Here is a 24,767-nt window from a genome sequence, read left to right on the forward strand (position 1 = left end):
CCAAAATATACTATGTAGGTAAGAAAATGAGTACAAGAGCTCGAAAAGTGGCAAACTTTTGTGGCCAAATATTTATAGTTTAAGTTAGTTTTTTAATTTACAATATGGTGGCCTACATAAAGCTAGTTCTCTAGCTTATCGACAATAGGTCTTAGGTTGAATTTTGGGTTTAGAAGCGATAGATAAAGAAGGGATATATACTAAAGATATACCCCCTTATTCTTAATAGTCTGCTAACTTAAAGCATTGCTAATTCTCACTCTGTCTTCTTCTATTGACCTAAGTCAGAATGAGAAAAAACACTCCTAAGCGGCTGTTTAAAGTTAGCGGACCATTATGAATAAGGGGAATATTAAACACATCATATTCTAATGCTCTACAAAACGCATGTCCGGATGTGGAGTATTACTGTCGTCTCTGGTCTATGGCATTTATCATGGGGAGTGTTCCGAAGAGCTTAAAAATTAAATTGTAATAAATTATATTAAAAACATAACTTACTTGGCTCCTTAATCTCTGACTGTGGCAAATTCGGTACTTTGAACTCTCTACAGTGCAAGATCCCTTTTATAATATTGAGACACTGAATTGTAAACCTTTCATATGTCAAAGACATGCCTTGTTCCATGAAACAATAGTATAGAGCGAACTCTAGAGAAGGCCGTATCAGTGGCACATATGCAAATGGATGGTTTGAAAGCACTCCAAGTGCTACTTTTGTTAAGTGTATAATGAACTTCTCACATAATTCCAATGGATAAATGCCTCTTCCTTTCAAAAGTTTTCCTGTGGAGTTACATTAATATATTAAGCATTATAAAATCAAATTTAAAATTCAAATTCAATTATTTTTATTCAAAATAGGATTTAAAATCACTTATTGAACGTCAAAAACTACCACCCATTCAAAAGAGACTGCCTCTGACCTGAGAAGAATGGCCGCAAGAAACTCAGCGGGCTTTTTTTTTAAATATAAAATATGGATTACAATGTGATATCGTACAATAAACATTTATAATTAAAGAGCCTGAGGGTGCTCGCTTTATTCTCAGTACGTGGTGTCATTAAGAAAATCGTTTATGCTATAATAACCTTTCCCACACAAACGTTTTTTAACAATTCTTTTAAATTTCGTAACACATTTGTTTTGTACATTTTCTGAGATCATATTGTAAAACATATACATCGCCAAACAAAAGACTTACTAACTCGACCCAACCGAGTAGTAGGCATAACAAGTCTATGTTTGTTCCTCCATAAAATATCAGTAACAACTATATTTTGAATGCTTTAAATGAGTATTCTGCATGTTTATTTTATACAAAAAGAGAGTTAGGTGTAAATATCGGAAAATCAAAATTTTAATGTTTTTTTCTTCAATTATATTACCGTATTCATTTTACTAATAGGGTAATATACACATATTCCGGTTTCGTAGTCTTTTATACGAAGCGAAAATTATCGCTCGGATAATATATCGTCATCCGGTTATGTTAGCAAAGAAGTTACGACGTCTTTTATAGGTTGCCTGTGTTAATTTATTATTACACTAATAACCAGCTTTGGGTGCTATTAGGAAAGCAAAAAATATTTTTTTATGATTATTTTCATAATGGGACGAGACGAACTGGACGGTCAGCTGATGGTTATTGATACGCCCTGCCCATTACAATGCAGTGCCGCTCAGGATTCTTGAAAAACCCAAAAATTCTGAGCGGCACTACAACTGCTCTCATCACTTTGAGACGTAAAATGTTAAATCTCCTTTGCCCAGTATTTCACTAGCTACGGCGCCCTTCAGACCGAAACACAGTAATATTCACACATTACTGCTTCACGGCAGAAAAAGCCACCGTTGTGGTGCCCATAATCCAGCCGGCATCCTGTGCAAAGGAGTTTCCCACTGGTAGATAAGAAAGAAAGATGAGAAATAGGAAGTATATGTGTGTGCCGCTGACTTTTCGCTACACAATACAAACAAGAGTATGGTTTACATTTAACGCTCATCTCAAATATTTTAACAAAAAGCAAATATGAATTAAGTACACTAACAACTTACTGCATTCTAAACTCATCTTAGCTCTGTCAAAGACGACATTTAAAAAAGCTACAGCATCCTGACTCAAGTTGGCTTTCTTGAAACCGAATACAGTCAGTTTTCTAAGTATACGCAGGCATAGGAGGGCTTTTTCTAAGTGTTCCGTAATTAATTCGGTCGCGGCACCTTCCTGAATGTGCCTGATAAATAGCTCTGTGTTCTCGTGCCAGAGGCCTAATATAAATCCGTATACCGTTTCGGTAAGCCCCTGAAACAAGTATAAAATTTATAATTATCATTGGATACACATTACCAGTTAGAGTGCAGATCGGCTCTTAATGCGGCGATTAACTAGAATAATCTATATATATTATAATGAAAATGGTCTTTGTTTGAGGCTCAATCACGCCTAAACCACTGATCGTATCGACATGAAACTACCACCATTCGATGCGAAATTTATCCTAAATGGTTTATGGCTACTTATTTTTTGAATTCCAACGTTCCCTCATTAATTTATTTCCTTTTAAAATTAGCCCAGTGAAGCGAGCGGGAACGGCTAGGTTGAGTATATAATGTTTTTTTTTTTATGGAATAGGAGGACAAACGAGCGTACGGGTCACCTGGTGTTAAGTGATCACCGCCGCCCACATTCTCTTGCAACACCACAGGAATCACAAGAGCGTTGCCGGCCTTTAAGGAAGGTGTACGCGCTTTTTTTGATATTTTTTTTATATAAAGAATGTTTATGACTACTTATTTTTTTATTGTATTTGTAATAAAATTAATAAAATTTAATTTATTTCCTTTTAAAATTCGCCCATCGAAGCGGGCCGGAACGGCTTGGATTATATATGGGACAAGTTAGAAGTGAGAGAAGTATTCCCAACATGATACGATAATATGGTTACCGTCCGTAAAATTAAGTCCGTACACCTATTTAAAAGGCTGGCAACACTCTAATTCCTCCGGTGTTGCAAAATTATGGGTGACAAAGATCACTTACTCGGTGTACTAAAAGTAAACGACCATACGGGCACGCTCGTTTATCCTCAGTTTAATGATCTTGACCTCTTTAACCCACAAATGGAAATAGATATCCTTCATCAGCATTAGTAATAATAATAATATGGACACACTTTTTACACAAATTATCTTGCCCCAAGTTAAGCATATATAGCCTGTGTTATGGGTTACAAGACAATGATATATTTAATACAATATACTTACATAAACATACATAAATTCATATAAACATACACAAATACATTTAAACATCCATGACTCGGATACAAACATCCATATTCATCATATAAATGCTTGAAGCTACCGGGATTCGAACCCGGGACCTCTAGCTTAGTAGGTAGGATCGCTAACCAGCCCGCTATGCAGGTATTAGTGTGCCTCAAATTTAGTCTGCTGCTCTCAATAAAAATTTTCATCGAATGCAACATGCAAATATAATAGCACCATTGTATTGTAAAGGGATGGTTGCTTCACTTTTAGTTGTTCACTTTTAGGGAGATGTGTCACAGCTTGCCTCTGTACCTCTAATTATAATAGTCAACTCAAACTTGACTCACTTAAAAATGTATCTATAAGATTATATACATACTTGAAATGTTCTTCTATCTCCAAAAAGCCTTTTAGACGCAAGTTCTTTGACGACATGGTGAAATATTAACAGAGAACGATGCTGCACTAGAGGCTGTGATGCCTTTAGTGCTCCCAACAGGTCGGGTACCAAATTAGGCCAGTTATTGGGACAGTCAAACCTGTGGAATATTGAACATAATTCGTCATTACAAACTTGATGGTAAACTCGAATATTAGTAAAGTTTTTTTCTCTGTGTTTCAATTATTCCAACTAGCGATATTTGAACGGCGTATCTAAGAACAATAATTAAGATTAATATCCACAACAAAACATCTTAATATCAGGTACATTCTCTAAGTAAAATACTTATATATAGATTTAAATACTTAAGATATATCAAAACTTTAATTAATTTTCGTGTAGGTGTCTAATAAGCGAGCTGAATACGGTTTATTCTCTCTTACTCTCTTTGGCTAAAAATGTTTACAAAATGAAAACTAATGGGCCAAACTATGTTAAATTTTTATGGGACCAAATTACAACTATTCAGCATCAAACTAAAGAAGAATCACGTAAATCGAAATAAATCTCAGCGTAATCGGTGTACATACATAAAAAAATACCAGTCGAATTGAGAATTCTCCTCCTTTTCGAAGTTGGTTAAAATATAAATATTTAAGGCTACAACTACTACTTAGATATTATGAGTAATGTAAGCCTTAACAATAAAAAAAATATTGTCAAATTTAAATAATAGTTTTTTTTAAGAGATAAATAACAAGACGAACAAGTTAAGTAATACGCCTTTCGACAATGCAAATCCACCCAGGACACTTGATTGAATCGAAGATTCAGAGCTCCATCGCAATTACTCCAGTCTCATTGAGAAAAGATAGTGTCTCATCAACCTAGTAATTTTACTTGCTACGGCGCCATTCTAACCGAAATACAATCCTACTTGCATAGTACTGCTTCACGGCAGAAAAAGGCACTCCTATAGTACCCACCTAGCCGGCATTCTGTGCAAAAGGCTCCCACTGGAGGAAGAGATAGTCAGCTTAAAATAAGGAAGCTTGAAATAAGGAATAAAGAAAATTTGAAATATTTAGATACTTAAGTCATTTGTAGTAAACCTTACCTCATTCATCATAATAAATTGTGTAGACAAACAGAGTAAATTATTCTCACCTGGCAATTTTAGAAATAAGCACGGCTTCCTGTGTGGCTATCTGAGTGACTGGCTCACTTAACACACTAGATGTGAGCAGACCTTGTCTTAGTTTGATTTTTTCATCATCACTTATTGCATGAGGAGCATTGCGCCGCCAGTATCTATCCACACCATTCTTGAAGCACATGACAGCTAGCCAACGGACATTCACATCAACTGAATGATTTGACATGACATTCTAAAACAAACCTTTAATTTAATATGAGTACAATTTGTTATTGATTTGGTGATTAAACTTATTCAACAATACGTTACCCTGTCGTCACTATTGTGTACAAATGTACCTACTCGAGGCTCAAGTGAGACCAGTCATTTAATGTCAAGCGAAACATAATAATCTTTATAAAAAATACAATTGTGCCATTTTTGACTGTAGAAATCATAGCCGCAATAAAAATATGTCCAACGGAGGGATTTCTTCGAAATCATAATTTTCTGATTTAAATACAATTAATATTTTTTGTGTTGCCCAAAATATACAATTAAAAATGAACCATAATATTACGACGTATGGTTCATTTACCTTTATGTTTAATAGATGTAACTTAGGGTAAAATCATTACTGTAAACAATAAAAATATGCATGCATGTACATACTACATATCGATATAATTTTATCGAAACAAATTTTATCTTTATAAATTGAATTCAAGTATTGCTCTTTTCCATGCATCATGCGATAAGGGTGTAAGGAAGCAAAATGTTATAATATGGTTGTGGTAATTGAGTACAAGAGAGACGACGATTAATTCAACTTAATAGTTTTAATTGTCTCTTCATTATCATCATCATCATTTCAGACGGAAGACGGTGGACGCACTACTGGACAAAGGCCTCCTCCAAAGATAGCCATGAAGGCGCTCATCCAACCTTCTCCGGCGATCTTGACCAGATCGTCGGTCCATCTTGTGGGGGGCCTACCAACACTACGCCTTCCGACACGCCGTTCGAGGACCTTACTGCTCCAACCTTACCCCCCTTAATCGTCTCTTAGGTACAGTTAATTATTATTTAACTAGTATGTGTAAGATTCCAGTTAAACTAAATAAGCGTTCATTTTTAAATATAGACAATTTTTATGATTTAATTTTAATATTTGGCATAATATATTGAGATTTCACCTATAAGGTTGAGTCAAAGTCGAGTAAAAGAAAAACCTCATCACATCATAGAGCAGAGGAAATACGTCATAAAATTTAAAAAAAATTATCGAAAACCATTATTTCTGGGAATGTTTGCCATCATTGTAGCATATGTAAATCATAATATAAAATATCACATATTATAAGACCAACAAGATTATTAATACTTCATCACTACTTATATCTTCTCTTTTTATTAATCATTCGTTACTGCTTGTTTTGGAAATTTTAGATAAAACTAAAAAAATATATGATGTCCATTACCATGCAAACTTCCACCGAAAATTGGTTTGAACGAGATCTGGTATTTTTTTAATGCGTCATAAATCGTATTATCAATAACTTAATTAAAAAAAATACATTGTTATTAAAACATTGATCAAAGTTACAATGACCTACAAGAACTTTTATATGTTAATTGCTGTTACGGAACCCTTCATGGGCGTGTTCGACTCGCACTTGGCCGCTTTTTTAACATTATTTTCATTGTTTGCATCATTAATTTTAACAGTACTTAGACTTTTTGTACTTTCAATTATTTCATCGTTTTCTAAAAAAGATACGATAGGGTTATGGTAAAAATTTTATTTAGGACAAATAATCATACAGTGTTACTTATAACTAATTGTTCAAATAGTTGTTATTTGTAAAATCAAACCCATTATCCACAACTGACTAATGATAAGTGAGGTCTTGACCAATCTTATATATAGGTATTACTAAGTACTTAACTACTATTATAAACTAAGTTTACGAGATGTTTCCTGAAGCAAACAGTTTAAAATATTATTTATCAATTTTTTGTATTTATGCTTTCTTGCATTAAAAATGTCGATGTCGTTAAAATATTTATTGTATAAATCGGGCAGCGACAGCCAGCGAAATTGTGTTAAGGCAAATAATTGATATGTATGTGATAGTGTCGAATGGGTAAATGATATCAAATTTTACGTGTTAAGTCAATACAGTCATATTTATTATTGCATAAGACATATAACAACATATTCTGTAACTGCATACGCCTTGTTAAAAAACTCAACATGTTGTATTTTTAAGTAACTGCTCTTAGTTAACGTATTCTCATAATATACAGGTGGCCGAGTTGACGTCCAAAGCTAAAATTTGAAAGGCTCATGGCGATGAGTGTCCGAATCACCCATATGTGTGTTCTACGATTTTGGGTAGTTTAGGAGATAAAAATTTTTTCCCCCTTTTTCACCTAATTGTGGTTTAGAACTTTTTTTGAATACTTTAAGTTAATTTTAATGTTGATAATTATTAACTACAGTTGCAATAACCACATAAGAAACTATAAATAGTTTAGACAATGCGGAACTAGTTTAGAATTGAGTTGTAAGTTCAAGATAACTGCTCCAGCTAAATTCATGAAAATGTTCAAGGTATCAAAAAAAAATGGGGAGCCTATGTCTTGTAACTATTTTTAAAAACTTCCCAGAACATTGGCCAATAAAATGAGCCAAATATAAATTTTAGCTTTGGACGTCAACTCGGCCACCCAGTATATTGCGGAGAAACTTTTTATGACTTATATCATTTCAATATTTGCTACATATTTAGTGTAAAAAGGGTTCTCACAGAATACTCTAACTGCGATCGAGTGATCTATACAAATTTAAAACAGTTGTAGTCTTCTTAAAGTTATGAATGTTACACATCACAAACATCTTATAAGCTTTTTAATTACGTTATTAACATGTGTGTTAAGAATAAGTTTACTGTCAACTGTAATTCCTAAATCCCGAACAAAGCATACCCTGGCTAAACTAGTCCCACAAAGTAAATAAGTGAGGTTAATGTGTTTTATTTGTAAAAATGAAAATGTTTGAATCAAATTTATATAAGTATCACTAAAAAACCGCATTGATTGTCATTTTATATTTTGTAGTGCTCAGTTTTCGTTTATTGGACATATTTAAGTTAAGTGTTTCATTTAGATATAACAAAAAATATAAATATACTATTCTATATATATTTATATTTTTTTATTATTTATTTATTGTGCGCCAGTCATGAGCATATCGACGCAAACACATAAGATTTTCCCCTACCAAAAAGTGCTAAAAGAAGTTTTCACTTGGTTTGTTTAATTTATCTTAACTGTTTGTGTGTATCAAAATAGGAAACAATTATGCCCACTTTTAAGAAGCTTAGTCTCTGTACCATTTATGTTCATGTGCTATCGCTCTGTTTTGTTTGACATTTCATACAACATTTTTAAACTTTTGTGACATTAAATTTGTTGACATTATACATAGGTACTAAATGAATTATTAAATTATATACATCTAAAAATATCTTTAGAGTTTGTTTTAAATAATATTAATGATTGCAATGTGAAATCCGACATGCTTCATAGGGAGCATACTTTGAGCATAATTCAATGTACCTAATTATTGAAATTGTGCAAAAAGTATTCTGAAGATGAATGGGTCAATAATTATCATGTACATAACTCATAACATATTTTGAATATCATTTAACGAAATATATTGGATAATTAATAATATTATGTTAATATCTTAAGTACAATGTTTCTTGCAAATAAATAATTTCATTTCAACGAAAATTTCGCAAAATAGCAAATTTTGTCCAAACACTTAATTTGACAATCATTGGCCATACTCTTTCTATATGAGATATTCCCGAACGGCGCGCGCAGCCCGGTCTATTTGCCGGAACCACATTTGCCTAAAAAAAGCGAGACACAGCTCGTCCAACAGCTCACTCAGCTCATCACACAGAAATCATAAATATGGTCTTATGCACCATGTCATCGGCGAGAATTCCAGCACTTCCTCCTCCAACCTGTCTGGCAACCATGGCTGGCCTGCGTCAGCGTGCTGGAAAACATTGAACATTGGCAAGTCCAGACTAAGTGGAAGGGCAAAACATACATCATATCCACTGCGACCCATGGCACCATTAGATTACTTGCGACCTAGTTACATGAAGATGTTGAAATTGCTCCATTTGATTACTTGATGCACTAAAACTAAGTATCAGTAACACAAACCCCAAAATCATGCACTTGACACAAGCTCAAAATTTGCACATATAATCCAGAAGCAAGTTGATGGATGACTTAAGCAATAATTCTTATTTCCGCAATTGGTAGTTTTAGTCTAAGGACAGTACTGTGCTTTAGTCCTTATCGTTTGAGTTGCCGCTCATCTGATCTATCCGCCATTTGACTGAGTTCAGGGCTATGATGACCTATAGTTTACTGGTATAATAAATAAGTGTTTAATTTCATGGTTCTGACAACATTCTACTGATTACTGTTTAATTTAATTTGAGTTAAATCTAAGGGGTTTTTATTTTTTATATTATTTTAGTGGCATCTCCACATTTAACTGCATGTTCATGTTAAATATAGTACAGGGCTTTTTAACACAGTGTATACAGGGTGTCCCGTAATCAGTGGACCAACGGGATACCCGTGATAGGGGTGGTCATCATCTCTCGAAAACACCAAATTTTACTGTTCTAGGGCCAGTAGTTCAAAAGATATGATTTTTTAAGCATTATTTTGAAAATTCTACCCTTATCAACACAAAAGTTGAAAAAAAATATTTTTTATTTTTATTTTGCCCTGTTTCTTAACTTAAGGTGGCTGAGGAAACATGTGTCTTCACAATTAAATCCATTTTTGTGAATAAATATTGCCAAATTAAAAATTAAAAACCAAAACATGCGCAAATATCAAATAACTAAATTTGCAACGTGATGTTTGAAGCAAGCTAGTGCAAAAAAAATGTATGACAGCCTTGCGGACCATTATTTAAAAAACATCTGCAGTTCATACTGATTCCAAAAAGGTATAATTAATCATTATTGTGAAACAATAAAAGACAATAATTATTTTAAATCAACATTAGATAGCAATTTCTTGGCGGAATTTACAATAAAACAAAAGTAAATAGTTAGAATTTTTTTATTTATTTCTTATAATAAATGTTCGAAATGTCTTCCTCTTACTCTAAGGCATAGCCGGCATCTTCTTATAAAATTTCTTTTTAAACTTTTTAACGCCCTTTCATTATTTTTGACTTTTTCACTCACCACATTCAGTTTTTGTCTTAGCTGTCTTTCGTTATCGTTAACGGTTTCATATACGGATTCTTTAAAATATCCCCATAAAAAATAATCCAATGGATTAAGATCAGGTGATCGAGCTGGCCATGGGATTGTACCTCCTCGTCCAATCCACCTACTTGGGTAAGACTCGTTTAAATATTCCCTCACTTGTCTGCAATAATGAGCGGGTGCGCCATCATGCTGTAACCACATCCTCTCACATACCTCCTGTGGTACATTTGCTAATAAATTACTTAAGTCATTTCTTAAAAATTGCAAGTACCGAGCACCATTAAGCCTCGGTGGGAGCTCAAATGGACCAATAAGTTTACCATCTAAGATTCCAGCCCACAAATTGACTCCAAACTGGTGCTGGAATCTATCTTCTCGTACAATACGTGGATTCACAACAGCCCATTCATGTAAATTATGAATGTTAAACACTCCAACTCTTTTAAAACACGATTCATCGCTCCATAATATTGAATTGAAAAATAGTGGATCTTGTCGGCATCGGCGAAGCATCTCTGCACAAAAATCTATCCTCCGTTGATAATCAGCAGGTAATAGTGCCTGCACTCGTTGAATATGATAAGGGTATAAACTGTTTCTTTTTAAAATGCGATGTACTGTTGTTTTTGCTATACCAGTACGTCTTGAAATACGACGAACACTCGTAGAAGGTTCTTCTGTCACTTCGGCCAGTATTTGAAGTTCATCGACTCTTCTAGGTCTTCCCACGTTGTTTGCAGCTCCGGGAATTCTGCCTTCTAAATACGCGTTATTTACACGGAGAAAAATTCGATGATCCGGATAGCGGTCGCGATTAGGATAGCGCTCACGATACGTACGGGCTGCTTGCCGAGCGTTTGCATTACACAGACCGTAAATAAAATACATCTCAGCATATTCACGAGGAGTATAGGTATTAGGCATTTTATAAAATCCGGGCAAACAGTATCCAAATCACAAAGACAAACAAGGTCCAATTCAAGCGTCAGTCACCAAAAAAAAGAGTCGTAATGGTAGCGAAGTAAAAAACACGTGTGCAGCTACGAGCTATGAGCAAGTCTCTGATGAAACTAAGAATAATTTGAAAAATTAGGGTGTGGGGATCATAGGCGTCGGCCAATAGGACCCCGTAAACGAAAAAGGTACCTGAGCGAGAAAGAGATAGCATATTGTGTTATCTCTCTCTCGATAACAAAATAATTCTCAGAATAGATAGCGCTTAAATGTTTCTCGCAATTGGAGTCTAAAATTGGTTATTAAGTTATTTTTTTTGTAAAATGTAATATTGTTATACCTTTTTGGAATCAGTATGAACTGCAGATGTTTTTTAAATAATGGTCCGCAAGGCTGTCATACATTTTTTTTGCACTAGCTTGCTTCAAACATCACGTTCCAAATTTAGTTATTTGATATTTGCGCATGTTTTGGTTTTTAATTTTCAATTTGGCAATATTTATTCACAAAAATGGATTTAATTGTGAAGACACATGTTTCCTCAGCCACCTTAAGTTAAGAAACAGGGCAAAATAAAAATAAAAAATATTTTTTTTCAACTTTTGTGTTGATAAGGGTAGAATTTTCAAAATAATGCTTAAAAAATCATATCTTTTGAACTACTGGCCCTAGAACAGAAAAATTTGGTGTTTTCGATAGATGATGACCACCCCTATCACGGGTATCCCGTTGGTCCACTGATTACGGGACACCCTGTATAATATCATCATCAGCCTTGGGGGAAGACAACAGACGATGCTATCCCTATCTTCGGAATATTTGGGAACTAAGCAAGTGTGGTAAGTTACCATTTGTAGGCTACATTTTTATGTCTACAAATATAAAACTCTTGACATATGCTGCCACAGATAAACAGTAAAGATAGGCATGTGGTAAGATGCTTATCTATAAGCTCATACTAATATATTATGTTTTTCTAGCAATCAATATTGGTTATCAAGAAGTGATTCACAACACACAGTGCACATCAAGTCTTAACATATTTATAAAAACTTACTAAAAGCACTGAATAAAATCCCGGCTCTATCTCCCATTCTTCTAGCTTTTTTTCAGCTGGTTTCAACACATCTGTATTTTGACTTGTGGCCCTATTGAGGGTATCCAGAACCAAGGCATAGATGTTTGGATCCATGTCAGTATTAACTGCAACATAAAATTAAGTACCTACAATACACTTCCAGGTTACAATAGGTAGGGATAGAAGTATTTCTGCAGTTTATGGGAAGTTGTAATTAAATCTCAATGGCTGTACTATTTATTTATTTGTATCTGGTTGGATTTGATAATATTAAAAAGGTAACATTAAAAAAACAATATTTGTAAAATGTTTCCAGCTATTTATAATGAAGTTAATTATTTATATATTTTTCTTTCTGTTTAAATGAGTGAATCTATTAAAGAAATTAATTAATTAATCTCGCAATATGGTGGTATTATGTGTATGTTGGGATTGGAAGTGGCAAGAATCAAAATACATAATGAATTTGATGTGTATAAAAAAATTAACAAATTACAGCTCTCTGTTGAATAAGACTTCAGATAAACTTTGCGTTTAGATCACAAAAACTAACATAAAAGTTTACATCTGATCATAGAATACATATTAGAGGAACCATGTTTACATACCGCTCGAAACTAAATATTTCACACAAACTGTAAACAAATAAGAAGTGTAGCATTTAAAAATGATTAAATTGGAACTGATGAACTACAACCGATTTTATTTACGTACCTAATAAATAAAACCAAAATTCAGAAGTTTAACCTTACCTTTCAAGTGTCGACAAAAAATTTAACATAAATTTTACATTATCTTAAGTCGTGGAAAGTTCACACAATAAACCTAGAAATGAAGCCATAAGAAGTTATAATATTTATGGTAGATCACATCGTTCAATTATAGAATACCTCCTCAAATATCGGCCTTTTGATTTTCTAAGTTTCAACTTTCGACATTACAAAAATGAAAATTGCGAACCAATTATGACATTGAGTAGATAGAACTTTTGACGTTAGGATAATTTATGTTGAAGTGACGTTTGCAACAAAGTGACTTTTGACATTGGGATAATTTATGTTTAAGTGACGTTTGCAACAAAGTGACAAATGCGTTGACCGTGACAGTTAACATGACTGCATTATGTAAAGAATCATAAAAAATAAATATTTTTAAAAATTAACTTAAAGTGAAATAAAAAATACATATTTCGCAGCTCAAATAAGATCTTAGGAATCATAGAATAATAACACTACAGATATAGCGTCGGTAACGTCATTACAAATAGAAAGGATAAGCGTTAACAATATACAACCAAACATCTAAGGCTGAGATAAAAATGGCCAAAGCTATTGATCTGGCATCTCTATTGCGTAACCTATTTTAATGTTATAATAATTGTCATAATGTCAACTTTGCGACAAACAAGAGCTGTCACGTCATCGGTTGGCAATTAACTTGTGAATTCTCGTGATTTTATTGTTTTCAAACATATTGGGTGTGATATATAGATTCCATTAAAGTTATAAAAGTTAACACCTTGGGTGTAAAGTGCATGGCTGCCGAAGCCGTAGTCAACATAAAAATCCAGGAGTTAGCTTCTACGCGTAATTATACTTTTCACCTAACGTTTCCATTATAATGTGCAACAAGTTCGTCTAAAACAAATTTTATATGAAATGTTATTGTCAAAAGTAGAACAGTCTCAAAGGCGAGACAAAGAGCCTCAATCAATATATCAAGCACACTAAGCGGTTGGCTCAAAGATCAGATACAGGGGCTGTATCTGTGTAGCCCTGCCACCGGTAGGTTGGACATGGCTCCGCTCCCCGTGGCACCCTAAGTATAAGTTCTTACGACATTTTGTTTTTATAGCTAATGTCTATTAGATAAAAAACATAATACATCGTTTAAACACATGTGAATAAAAAAGAAGACAATATATTTCCTGATCATTATTTGAGTTCCGGCTCTAGTATTCACACAATATTTTAATAGGCAATTGTGATTTATAAGAAACTAGCTGACTCAACAGACCATGTTCTAATCAAATTAAAAGAAACGTATTAAATTATTATGTATGCCTGGCGATCTGCGATTTCTGGTGATAAATGTCTCTTACTGCCCTTAGTTAGGCTTCATTCTCTTTGTTAGGCTTAGCACGCACTGCGATAATTTCTGCCAAACAACTGACAACAGTTTAATCCTCGTTAGAGTAAAAGTGTTCTGTGGTTTAATCCCACTGACCTATATAAAATAGTAGAATATCCCTGGGGCTAAGGTTGCATAAAAAAAGTTTGTAATAAAGGTTAAATCAAGTATTGTAAAAACCTTATAAAAAATATTAGAAAACATTAAAAAAAGGTAAATGAATCGGAAAAGCCGTTCTCAAATTATAGCGTGACCAGGAGAAATAGGGGTTCATTTTTATATAATAAATACAGATCAATTTTGTTATATTACTTACCTACCTTTTGTTATGTTATGGTCCTATTATAAAATATTTATAATTATTATAGGCAGTGATCCCGTTCAATCAGCACGTAGAAAACCTGTCTTGAGATCTGTCCTCCTATTTAAAAAAATGGTTCAATCGCATGAAAAAATGTAGAGTATTTTTAAAAGCAATAAACATAATATTTCGGTTATAACATTTTTTTTTAAGTTACGCAAAACTTTCAGTTTTTATGTACCTCTTATTTCGCGGTGTGACTCATATTATATACCTTAAGTAAAATTCATAGTGATTGTTTCAATTACAGCACAAAAGCGCATTATGCTCAACTCACAATCGAGCACGCTCAAAAGTACTGCATAATAAGTTACTATCCATCCCTACTCTGTGGTACTGCTTTCGCGTGATGCGTGCAATCGATACCAAGTCAATGGTAGAAAACTAACAAGTATTTTTTCTGTTAGCATTGACCGAAATTTTATTTACTTATAGTCGTTACTGTTATTGTTTATTGTTGAATAAATATCAAAGGTTTCGCTTCGTCGTAGTTTTATGGAAATAATAAAAGTTAATTCACACTGCCTTATATGAAAACATAAAATATATAAGTGTGGATGAAGGTACACACATACCATTATTTTGATATTCCACATTTAAAATGTGAATCCAATGGTTTTTTCAACACTGAACTTAGCGCACTCTGCTGGAGCATTTGAAGACTTATTCAATTCCAATTAAAGAGCAGCAATTTCGGCATTGTGCACCACTGAATCGCATTATGCTCTGTAATTGGAAAACTACCACTGCTGCGAATATGTGCTGAATATGAACCCATTCCTTGTCCATTTTTTCTACTCACCAGGGGTACTGCCAAAAATAGGAAATGCAGCCAATCACTAAGAAAAGTGTACCTACGCTCGTACTATGCAACTACCACACTATCGGCATTAGCTCCATTTTCTACAAAGTTATGTTGTACCGTCTGTTAAGGCTGTTGATTCTATTATACAAAATATTGCTCCGATTATGGCGGCTATTCTTGGTGTCTTAGTCGATTAACGGCCGTTCCCAATATACTATCTACAGATAGAGATAAATAACTACCTTCTACTGTCGATAATTTTATTCTGACAGAAAACACAGCGATGGCTACGATTTTTATCTTAAGTCAGAGATAGAGTGAATATTCGGAACGGCTTTTAATGAAGATAAGCTATGTAGTTCCCATATTTAAGACTGGCTGCTCAAATAATGCTACCATAGGCCCATAGTGTGGTACTGCCAGCCTTAAGTAAAACTTTAAAAATCATGCTCGAGCAACTGTTGACACACTTTAATATGAAAGGAATGTTATAATAAAAAGCAGTTTGGATTAACAAAAGGCCGGTCCACTCTATTCTACAATAAGATCTACTCTTATCACTTAATATCTGTGCTGATGGCCTGTGAGGCGTCGGACGATGCGCTGGGAGTATTTTGTGATCTCTCTCTCCAAGGAATTCGACTGCGTCGATAATCGTACGCTAATTGTAAACCTGAAATTCTATATGGAGGCAGGAACATCTTTAGAAATGCTAATTTCCAATTTTTCCGGTCGGGAGCAAACAGTGTCCATAGGCAGTGTCAATTCTGCAGGTTCCTCAATAAAATGGGAGTGCCTCAAGGTGCTATACTGGGTCCTTTCCTATTTCTAGTTTATATGAATTTTCTTCCATACCTGGTACATAAAATGTCAGATATAATTATATTTGCCGATGATACATCAATTATATTTAAAGTAAACAGAAAAGATAAGGATATCATTGAAATTCTTCATCTTGAAATCTTTTGTTGAATGCAGGAAAGACTATGTGTTAAATTCTCTCCATCAAATGTTACATTTACTGAAATAACTAGTTAAACTAAATAATGTCCCCCTAGACTTCTGAGAGTCTCTGATACAGTGTTATTTTTAATTACTTACGTAATTTATTTTTTGACGCTTTTGCGGACTTGTTTTTCAATATATTTTATGATTTTTTAAAAATGCTCTTATAAGCTTACGTAAATAAAAAAAATATATTTTCATTGGTGACCCCCTGACTATAGGTATATGCAAAAAAAGGGCAAAAGAAACAAATCAACCTTTTTCAATCAAAAATAGACTATAATCAATCTGGAGATGCATTGAGTAATGGTTATTATTAATGTACCAACTAGTATTTGGTAACAGGTATGTATTTGTCACTGTTTGTATCGTATATACTATGATACATAGTATCACCGTACCATACTTTTGAATCTTACCCAACACTTATTACTTTAATTTATACTCACTATGATAGCTTATTGACATTGCTTAATCTTTATTTTTCTTTATTTTTATTTTTATTTTTTATTTTTTGCTTTGTTAATAAGACTATCACCTCAAAAAAAAACATATCATCAACAAGAATATTTAAAGACAACATCTTCTTATTTTCGTAACTATAAGAATAAAGCCTCTTTTGATTTTTTCAGCATCTAGGAGCCAAATATAATAATCAATAATTCATCTGTCCATACATTTGTTATTAGAAGTAGAAATTAATTTTGAATACTATGATTACTTCTTGCAGTTTTATTGCAAGACGAGGAAGAAATCGTGTATTTTCAGTGCATGTCTTGTGCAATTGCTGTGCAGTGAACTTTAGTAGAATACGTCAATTTGCATTGGACTGCTATAAGCTCAAAAGAATAATAATGCCCCACGGTATCGATATATTTGTGAATCAATATTTTAAATTATATCTTTACAATTAACCAGTGTGACTCATAATATTCAGCAAAGGCTTCACAACCTGCTAAAGTTACAAACACCTACAAAACATATTGAAATGTGGCCATACAGCTGTTTATTATATTTAGATTATTATGATTTTCGACATAATTTTAAAACAAGCAATATTTCAAATATACAAAAATAAACAAGGTAGTAACGAGGTACCGGCAGTGGGGCCGGGTTCCCTAATTAATAAACAAAACTATGTCGATTCTATTGACAGGAGAATTTTATAAGATTGTAAATGAATATTTAAATTTAATTATCTTTTTTACGTGCGAAACTTTTTTCGCGACACAACGTCATCACTCCGATAAATATAAATCTGGTGCTTAGTGGCAGAGTTCACCTGGTACATTAAAGCAGTACTGCGCAAACCGCGACAAGGCTTGGTTATAATTTATAGAAAAACATGTACAGTTTTATGACTTTACATGGTCTAGATGAAATTTCAATGGCTTTTTTAAAATTCCAAATGATGAACAGGCGTAGTCCCAATTACAACAGGAACATCCATATATACCGGTAAATGCCATCGAAAATAAGCAATAACCTGAAACAATGATTATTTGATAGAATATTATATTAGGTACAACTAATTTAAATATTTCCATTAATTATGTTGATATAGATTTGGTTACCTTAAACACGTAGGATATATTTATCATTGGCTTAACAAAATTTATAGTAGACGGCAGAACCTGTGGAATATCTATGATAAAATTACAAGTTTCTCTGGTTGCATTTAATGAAATATTCTTATATGCTGCTTTACATATTTTCTTTTCGGTTTCGTAGTATCCAGAATAGATGCTGTAATGCAGTTTCTGAAAAAAAAATTGCAATAATTAACGTAAGTAATGTCTCTGTGTATATATTATAAAAGTATTAATTTAAAAATTTGTATCGTTTTTTCACATTTATACTTACTTGAATTAGATAAATATTTATTTTAGTAATTGTTACTTTACTCTCATTTGTTATCAACACTTGAAAGGGTATTCTTTGTAGTGGAGCAAATACTTTGTAAGTCCTCACAATAAGAGAAAAATCATTAGTATTTTTAAATTTTTTGTTTATTTCAAAATACGATGGCACCTGGAAAATAATTATAGGCGTGCTATTCAGTGGTACCTACCAATATATTATAGTAATAACTTTAGTAGATTTAATATGGGTATTCGCAATGTATAACTAGCCTAAGTACAAAAAAACGAGTTGTACTCTGGAAGTGGCGACAGAAGTGAAAACTTGAACATCAACGTTGTGCATTTTTGGATATCTTTGGAATGGTTAGGGAATAATTTCGCACGAATTGTTTCATTTATCTGTATAAAAGTACTACCATTTATGTGGTTAACTACAATATTCATTATTGTTGCGCTATAATTAACAAAAAAAACACAAATTTAAATTACTTCAAAAAATTAACACTTAAAAAGTTTATCTCTCAGAAACATCACCTTTCATCCATGATTTCAACGACTGCCTTACGAATTTTCGATCAGGTCACGTGGCCTGACGCAACTTAACGTTTTATACCCATCACAAGAAAAGTGCTTAACGTCGCTAAAGACGTTTTCACTTCTAAAATAGTAATAAGACACACAGTATCATACAATGCGAGTAGTAGTATTATTTTAACATCATCAAAATATTATAATACTTTAAAATAAGAATATTTATATATATTATGATTGCTCTGTTTTATTTTATATATTATATATACATTACTACTACTTTTACATAATATTGAAGCTTTTTATATTGTATAATAATATATTGTTACAGTTTTTGGTAATACTTACATTATAATCTTTAATATGAGTTATGTTAACAGTTGAAATTATTCGTAACGGGAAAACTTTCTTCTGCTTCATTTTATATGATAGTGTGTTTTGTATAACAATTCTATAGTATACGCTTGCAATTGAATCCCTGAAACTTGACGGTAGATCGGGTGGTAATGAAAAATGGAATGGATAGTTGACCGTACCGGGTAGAACTTTTTGCCCTAAAACATGAGATTTTTTATTTAGGCGCCTTTGCGATATGGCATAACATGTTAATTAAACATTTAAATTTTTTAAATTAATGTGTAAAAATAATTAAAAAAAAATATTTACCAATAATTTGATGAAAAACGTTAATATTAACATAAAAAAGTTTAACTTTTTCAGAGTATATTCGTATAAATGGCATGGTAGGTGAGGAACGAGACCATCTTGCTTTTGATGTTCCCAAAACTTTAAATGTTATTGCTAAAATATAAATAATTTATTATTTAGTAAGTTGTCTTTCAACAGGTAGGTACTAAACAAAATCAAGTCCATGGAGTCGGTTATAAACAGACATACAGCAGAAGCTAATAAAAGTGTAAAAATCGTCATCATATGTAAGGGTACATAAACGCATTAATGAAAATTCTTAAAGAATATATATATATTAAGCTATTGCATAGCTTCTATCGCGGGCCTTGAGCGTGGAGACCGAATCCAGAAATACCGTAACGACAATAACCTAACACCCCACTTACTAGATGTATATAGATATTTCGTTGACATACATTTGCCGTGGAATAGCGGTTATCACGTTTGCTTTTTGTGCAGAAGGTCCCAGGTTCGAGCTTGGGGTACGCCTTGATTTTTTTTAATTTCTTTATTTTTTATGACGTTTTTTAAGTTTTTATTATTATTTACATTTCTCCGAATCCAAAATTGGACGAGGTAGAGCATTTTATTCATCGTACTTTACTGGAGTACACTGAAGAAGGGTCTTAGTACAAATTGTAATAAATTTCACTTATTTTGGCTGGCGATTTCAACATCAACTTCGCTGATAAAAAATCCGAGCGGTTGACAACTTTTCTTTCGAAAATATTGAATTTGAAAATGAATAATGACCCACAAGAATCCACATCCACACTTATCGGTCACCACGCTCAAAAAGTATAACTTGAATTAATATCAAAGAACAAAAAACATAGGAAAAAAATACCGCATTAATAAAATAAATAAGTAATTATAAAGGCATAAAAGGCATTTATTTTCTCAAAATTGATTCCTTTAGAATTCTTTTTGATGTCATTTCTTATACTACTAGATACTACTACCGCTTCGGAATCAAATGGCGCTCTGAGAGAGAAGAAGCGGCGCAAGAAACTCTCCCAGCATTCTTTTTTTGCGCTCTTTTCAATAAAAAAAAATTACAATATTGTACAGTCATTTCTATCGCTATAAAATAATCACAATCTTGTCCCAGGCTGTCCGATCATTTACATATTCAGCAGTGGAGTAATAAGATTTACGACAGAGCCATTTTTTTAAAAAACATTTAAATTTATTTACAGAAATTGCCTGAACAGTGGCTGGGACTTTATTATAGAAGTGTGTACATTTACCATTAAAGCTATTATGTATCTTATGAAGCCTACTAGAATTAGTTACAAGCAATCCCTTATTTCTAGTTTTATAATAATGAAAATCACTATAAAGAGCAAAAAGGTGACGATTTTTGTGAACATATATTAAATTTTTATAAATGTACCGACAATGAACAGTCATAATATTTATTTCTTTAAATTTTTCTTTGAGAGACTGTCTATATCCAAGGTGATATATAGCACGAACAGCTCTCTTTTGCAGAGCAAACACTATATCAATGTCAGCAGCATGACCCCATAGTAATATACCGTACGTCATGATGCTGTGAAAGGAACTGAAGTACACTAATTTAGCGGTCGCAACATTCGTGTACTCTCTAATCTTTCTAACTGCATAAGTTGATTGATCTATCTGATGATATAATTGCATAAGTTGATAAAAAATGCTATTCAATAGCTTTACCGCGGCAGTCCCCGAGTGCCACACGTCTTTTTTTAATTTATTTACATTTTTTACGACTATTCGGCGAAATAGTATGTATCAAATATTTTACATTTACATAGATGTTACATGATAACATCATTACATAGGCTGCACTAAAAGTATCGGGAATGGAATATTTTCACTGTTCCTGTCATATTAAAATCTTTTTAATTGAAAACTCCCTGGTTTTAAAAATCGAATACCATTTATTTATTTAAAAAAATATTCTCGATCTTGTCACAAGGTCTTGTCAAACTTGTTTAGTCGTTGAGAAAATGGAATTGACTCGAGAAAATTCTAGAGAGATGATTTATTATGGCTTTCGAAGTGGTGCTTAACACAAAAATAGTGTGTTTACCGGATAATTTCTGCAATTGGTGATGAAGCCCCATCCAAAACCACAAATTATCGCTCGTTTGCTGAATTTCAACGTGGAAGTGTCTAGCTCAGTGATGATCCCTGTCAAGGTCGTCCAAAAACTGCAGTCACCAAAGAAAACGTTGATGCTGTGCGTAAGCTGATTGAGGAAGATGGACATGTGACATTCCGCGAAATTCAGGCCATTTTAGAAATTGGCATGAGTCAAATATAAATAATCTTGCATGAATAATTAGGTGTAAAAAAGTTATTTTCCCGATGGATACCGCATTTGCTCTGTGAAGAGCAAAAAGCGGCTTGCGTTACTTGGTGCGTCAGAACTCTCGAAAGATTCCACGCAGGATCCTCAAATGCTGTATACAACATCGTATCAGGTGACGAATCCTGGACATACGCGTACAAACCCGAAACAAAAAAACAGTCACGAGTTTGGGTGTTCGAAAATGAGTTAAAGCAAACAAAAATTGTTCGTTCTCGGAGTGTTGCAAAAAAATGGTGGCCACGTTTGTCTCCAAAACCAGCCATGTTGCGACTATTCCTCTTGAGGGACAAAGAACGGTTAATGCATGAATGGTTGCTTCAATGATTGGTACCATCGTATGGAAAAATGTGCCAAATTTCGCGGAGAATACTTCGAAAAGCAATAAATACATTTTTAAATAGTAATGTTGTGTCACTTCCTTGATTCCCGAAATTTTCAATGCCGCCCTCGTATAAGTATATTATCGAATCATTAATTATCATAACTGAAACTACAAAAATACTTAATAGAAAATAAATCATAAAAACTTTAAGAAAATTATAGATATTGAAAAAAGAAATTAATAGGTTAGCTTAAAAATTGTCTATTTGGCGTGAAATGCGCTATATATACTCTCCATAATTAATTAAACATTTAATTATGTGCATAGCTCTTATAAATTTGTATGAACTATATTGATGATTCAATATTTAATAAATACAAAGCACACATGTTTAAATATACAATACATGTCATATTAATGTATGAATTGTAACTTACTTAGTACCCACGTGTTTATAAGATTTTCCGGCACTATTACACCCCTTTCTTCCATAATTTATAGAATTTTCACTTAACTTTATGAAAGTATAAGGATACATCAATTTCAATAATTTAATAAATAAAATAGAAGAAAGTGAAAGGTGCGCGAGAAATGATGCGTACCAAAAACGTTACTATGCCATGTAAGTTATGTAAGTTAAATATAAGAAGTAAATTATTGTATTATTGGGTTATAGTTATAAATTTTATAAATCTCTTTTTTTAAAGTAGAAATGTATTTAAGTCATTTTACTATGTTTAATTATTGTTCAACTTTGTTATTCTTTTCGCACTATTGTAAATGTTGTTTACACCTATAAGGACATGTCGTATTGTACTGACCCTTGTGTACTTGCTAAAAATTTTATTGTATAATGATGTGTTGTTGGTGTAACTATCTAAAATCTAAACAAATAAAATAAATAAATTTGATGAGTAGGTTTCATTATATTACCATATTTTTCTCATACCGGGCGCCTTATATAAAAATCGATTCTTAAGGAGTAAACTCCAATATAAACTCCAAAAAATTATTTCTATTTCAGTCCTCACCTAATTATTTTCATTTCATATTTTATTTTTGTAGGAATAATTCTATGAGATAAATTTTAACGCAAGGGCTGACAGCTGTGCTGTGACATTAGTTACATGTATGTGAGTTTAAGAAATAATTGCTGATGAGTTCTACAAATTTCATGATTAAAAACAAGGACTTAAAAATCTTCAACTTTATCAAAATAAAATTAAATATTATTATTTCAAATTAAAATCGGAGTTATCGTGCCTTGTCTATCCGATTTAAAAAAGTAGACATTTTGGAACCGGTTAACTACATGTCTAATAATTATTAGTATAGACCTCCCTGTTCTTCGAAATCATGTAAAACGGTTTTAACCGCCAGCTCTAGGTATAGGGTAACACTTCTCACTCTCACATCACCAAAAACTACATCAAAAAAAGTTTCTAGGACCAATTTGAAAATTCGCGCGTTTAAAGTTGACATAGAGTCTGACCTAGAGCAATAACCCCACTCCACATTTTTTCCACATTAGGGAAACCATTACCACAGTCATTTCCCTAATGTGGAAACAGCCCTGCGTATATTTATATTACAAATTGCTCAGCGGAACTTTATTTTTCAAAATTAATTTTAAATATAAAAAAGGATAAAGATGATGCAAGAAAGGCTCGATAATTTATCGATATTGTACATATGTTAAAAACGTTAGACGTTAATCTAGACTATCTTACGTGAATTCAATGCTCGGAAAAGCCGCAAGGCGCATTTCAATAAATAAATAAATTATGCTTTTGCTTTTCTTATTGTCGCACCTACTCCACGTCTAAAGTACATTACATCTCATCATCTTATTTTACAAAAATCTAACGTTTTTAGGCGGTAAAGGTTTGAATAGCAATTCTAGTTGACATACGGATAGGGTGGCCCACAGGCATGGATTGCTTGCTTAGGGGATCAAATAGTCTTAATCCGTCACTGGGTATAGGTACCTAATTGATCAGCAACTGACAGTACGGCTTTTGCCATGGTGTTACGGCGAACTATCTTCTGATCATACCTAACGGCTAACACATAGATGGCGCCTATTGAAAGCCAAGAATGAATAAATGATGAAATAACAAAAATGCTACGCCATCCATCCATAATTAATTAACAGTAACAATAAATAATTTCAATTATTTGATTATTGAATAATATTCATCATATCCTAGGTTCACACTGTATTAATTCCAATTTTATAGAACTGCTCCGTACACGCCCTCACTGAGCAAAACGCGCCCACACCTTAATAAAATCGTCACTAGTTTAACTACTTCTTAATAACTATGATAAATTTGCATATTTATGTAACAGTTAAATAATATAAAAATAAAAGGATTTGTTTCAAACAACAATAAATAAAATTTTACCTTTAATACGTTGCTCTTCTTTAAACTCTAAAACTATTGAACCTGTAACGATATCACCGGTAAAACAAATACCGTTTATCCTACTGTTTACAAGAATTTTACAATCGGCCCAAGTCATGGCGTTTCTCAATATCAACACCTTATTCT

The 24,767-nt window shown here is 32.8% G+C and overlaps 2 protein-coding genes across 3 annotated transcripts in view; both read right to left on the minus strand.

Moving 5' to 3' along the window:
• The window catches only part of LOC126967525 (importin-11), a 35,145-nt gene extending 22,033 nt beyond the window's left edge, over positions 1–13,112 (minus strand). Inside the window, exons 1-7 of the mRNA XM_050812034.1 lie at positions 13,041–13,112; positions 12,903–12,975; positions 12,130–12,275; positions 4,824–5,044; positions 3,654–3,813; positions 2,060–2,306; positions 502–786 (exon numbers count right to left, since the gene is read on the minus strand). Coding sequence (XP_050667991.1) covers positions 502–786; positions 2,060–2,306; positions 3,654–3,813; positions 4,824–5,044; positions 12,130–12,264 — 1,048 coding nt within the window. The 5' untranslated portion in view covers positions 12,265–12,275; positions 12,903–12,975; positions 13,041–13,112. The remainder of the gene's footprint in view (positions 1–501; positions 787–2,059; positions 2,307–3,653; positions 3,814–4,823; positions 5,045–12,129; positions 12,276–12,902; positions 12,976–13,040) is intronic.
• A 2,861-nt stretch (positions 13,113–15,973) lies between these two features.
• Positions 15,974–24,738, minus strand: LOC126967580 (arrestin domain-containing protein 3-like). Of its 2 annotated transcripts, XM_050812114.1 has the most exons (7): positions 24,621–24,738; positions 19,511–19,645; positions 19,193–19,398; positions 18,315–18,482; positions 18,026–18,211; positions 17,819–17,937; positions 15,974–16,301 (listed from the first exon to the last, which is right to left on the minus strand). In XM_050812114.1, exons 1-6 carry the CDS (start codon positions 24,736–24,738, stop codon positions 17,848–17,850), a joined length of 903 nt encoding a protein of 300 aa, XP_050668071.1. In that variant the 3' UTR covers positions 15,974–16,301; positions 17,819–17,847. The 2 variants fall into 2 exon arrangements, with proteins under 2 accessions (XP_050668071.1, XP_050668070.1); XM_050812113.1 differs by lacking the exon at positions 15,974–16,301 and having other exon boundaries at positions 16,708–17,937.
• Between the last annotated feature and the right edge of the window lie 29 nt (positions 24,739–24,767).

This window comes from Leptidea sinapis, chromosome 13, assembly GCF_905404315.1.
Source record: "Leptidea sinapis chromosome 13, ilLepSina1.1, whole genome shotgun sequence".
Lineage (NCBI taxonomy): Eukaryota > Metazoa > Arthropoda > Insecta > Lepidoptera > Pieridae > Leptidea > Leptidea sinapis.

Coding starts and splice junctions, on each gene's coding strand:
- LOC126967580 (XM_050812114.1), bottom strand. CDS start 24,738: ATGACTTGGGCCGATTGTAAAATTCTTGTAAACAGTAGGATAAACGGT. Junction 19,399..19,510: donor CGTTTTTCATCAAATTATTG/GTAAATATTTTT, acceptor CTCATGTTTTAG/GGCAAAAAGTTCTACCCGGT. Junction 18,212..18,314: donor TAAATATTTATCTAATTCAA/GTAAGTATAAAT, acceptor TTTTTTTTTCAG/AAACTGCATTACAGCATCTA.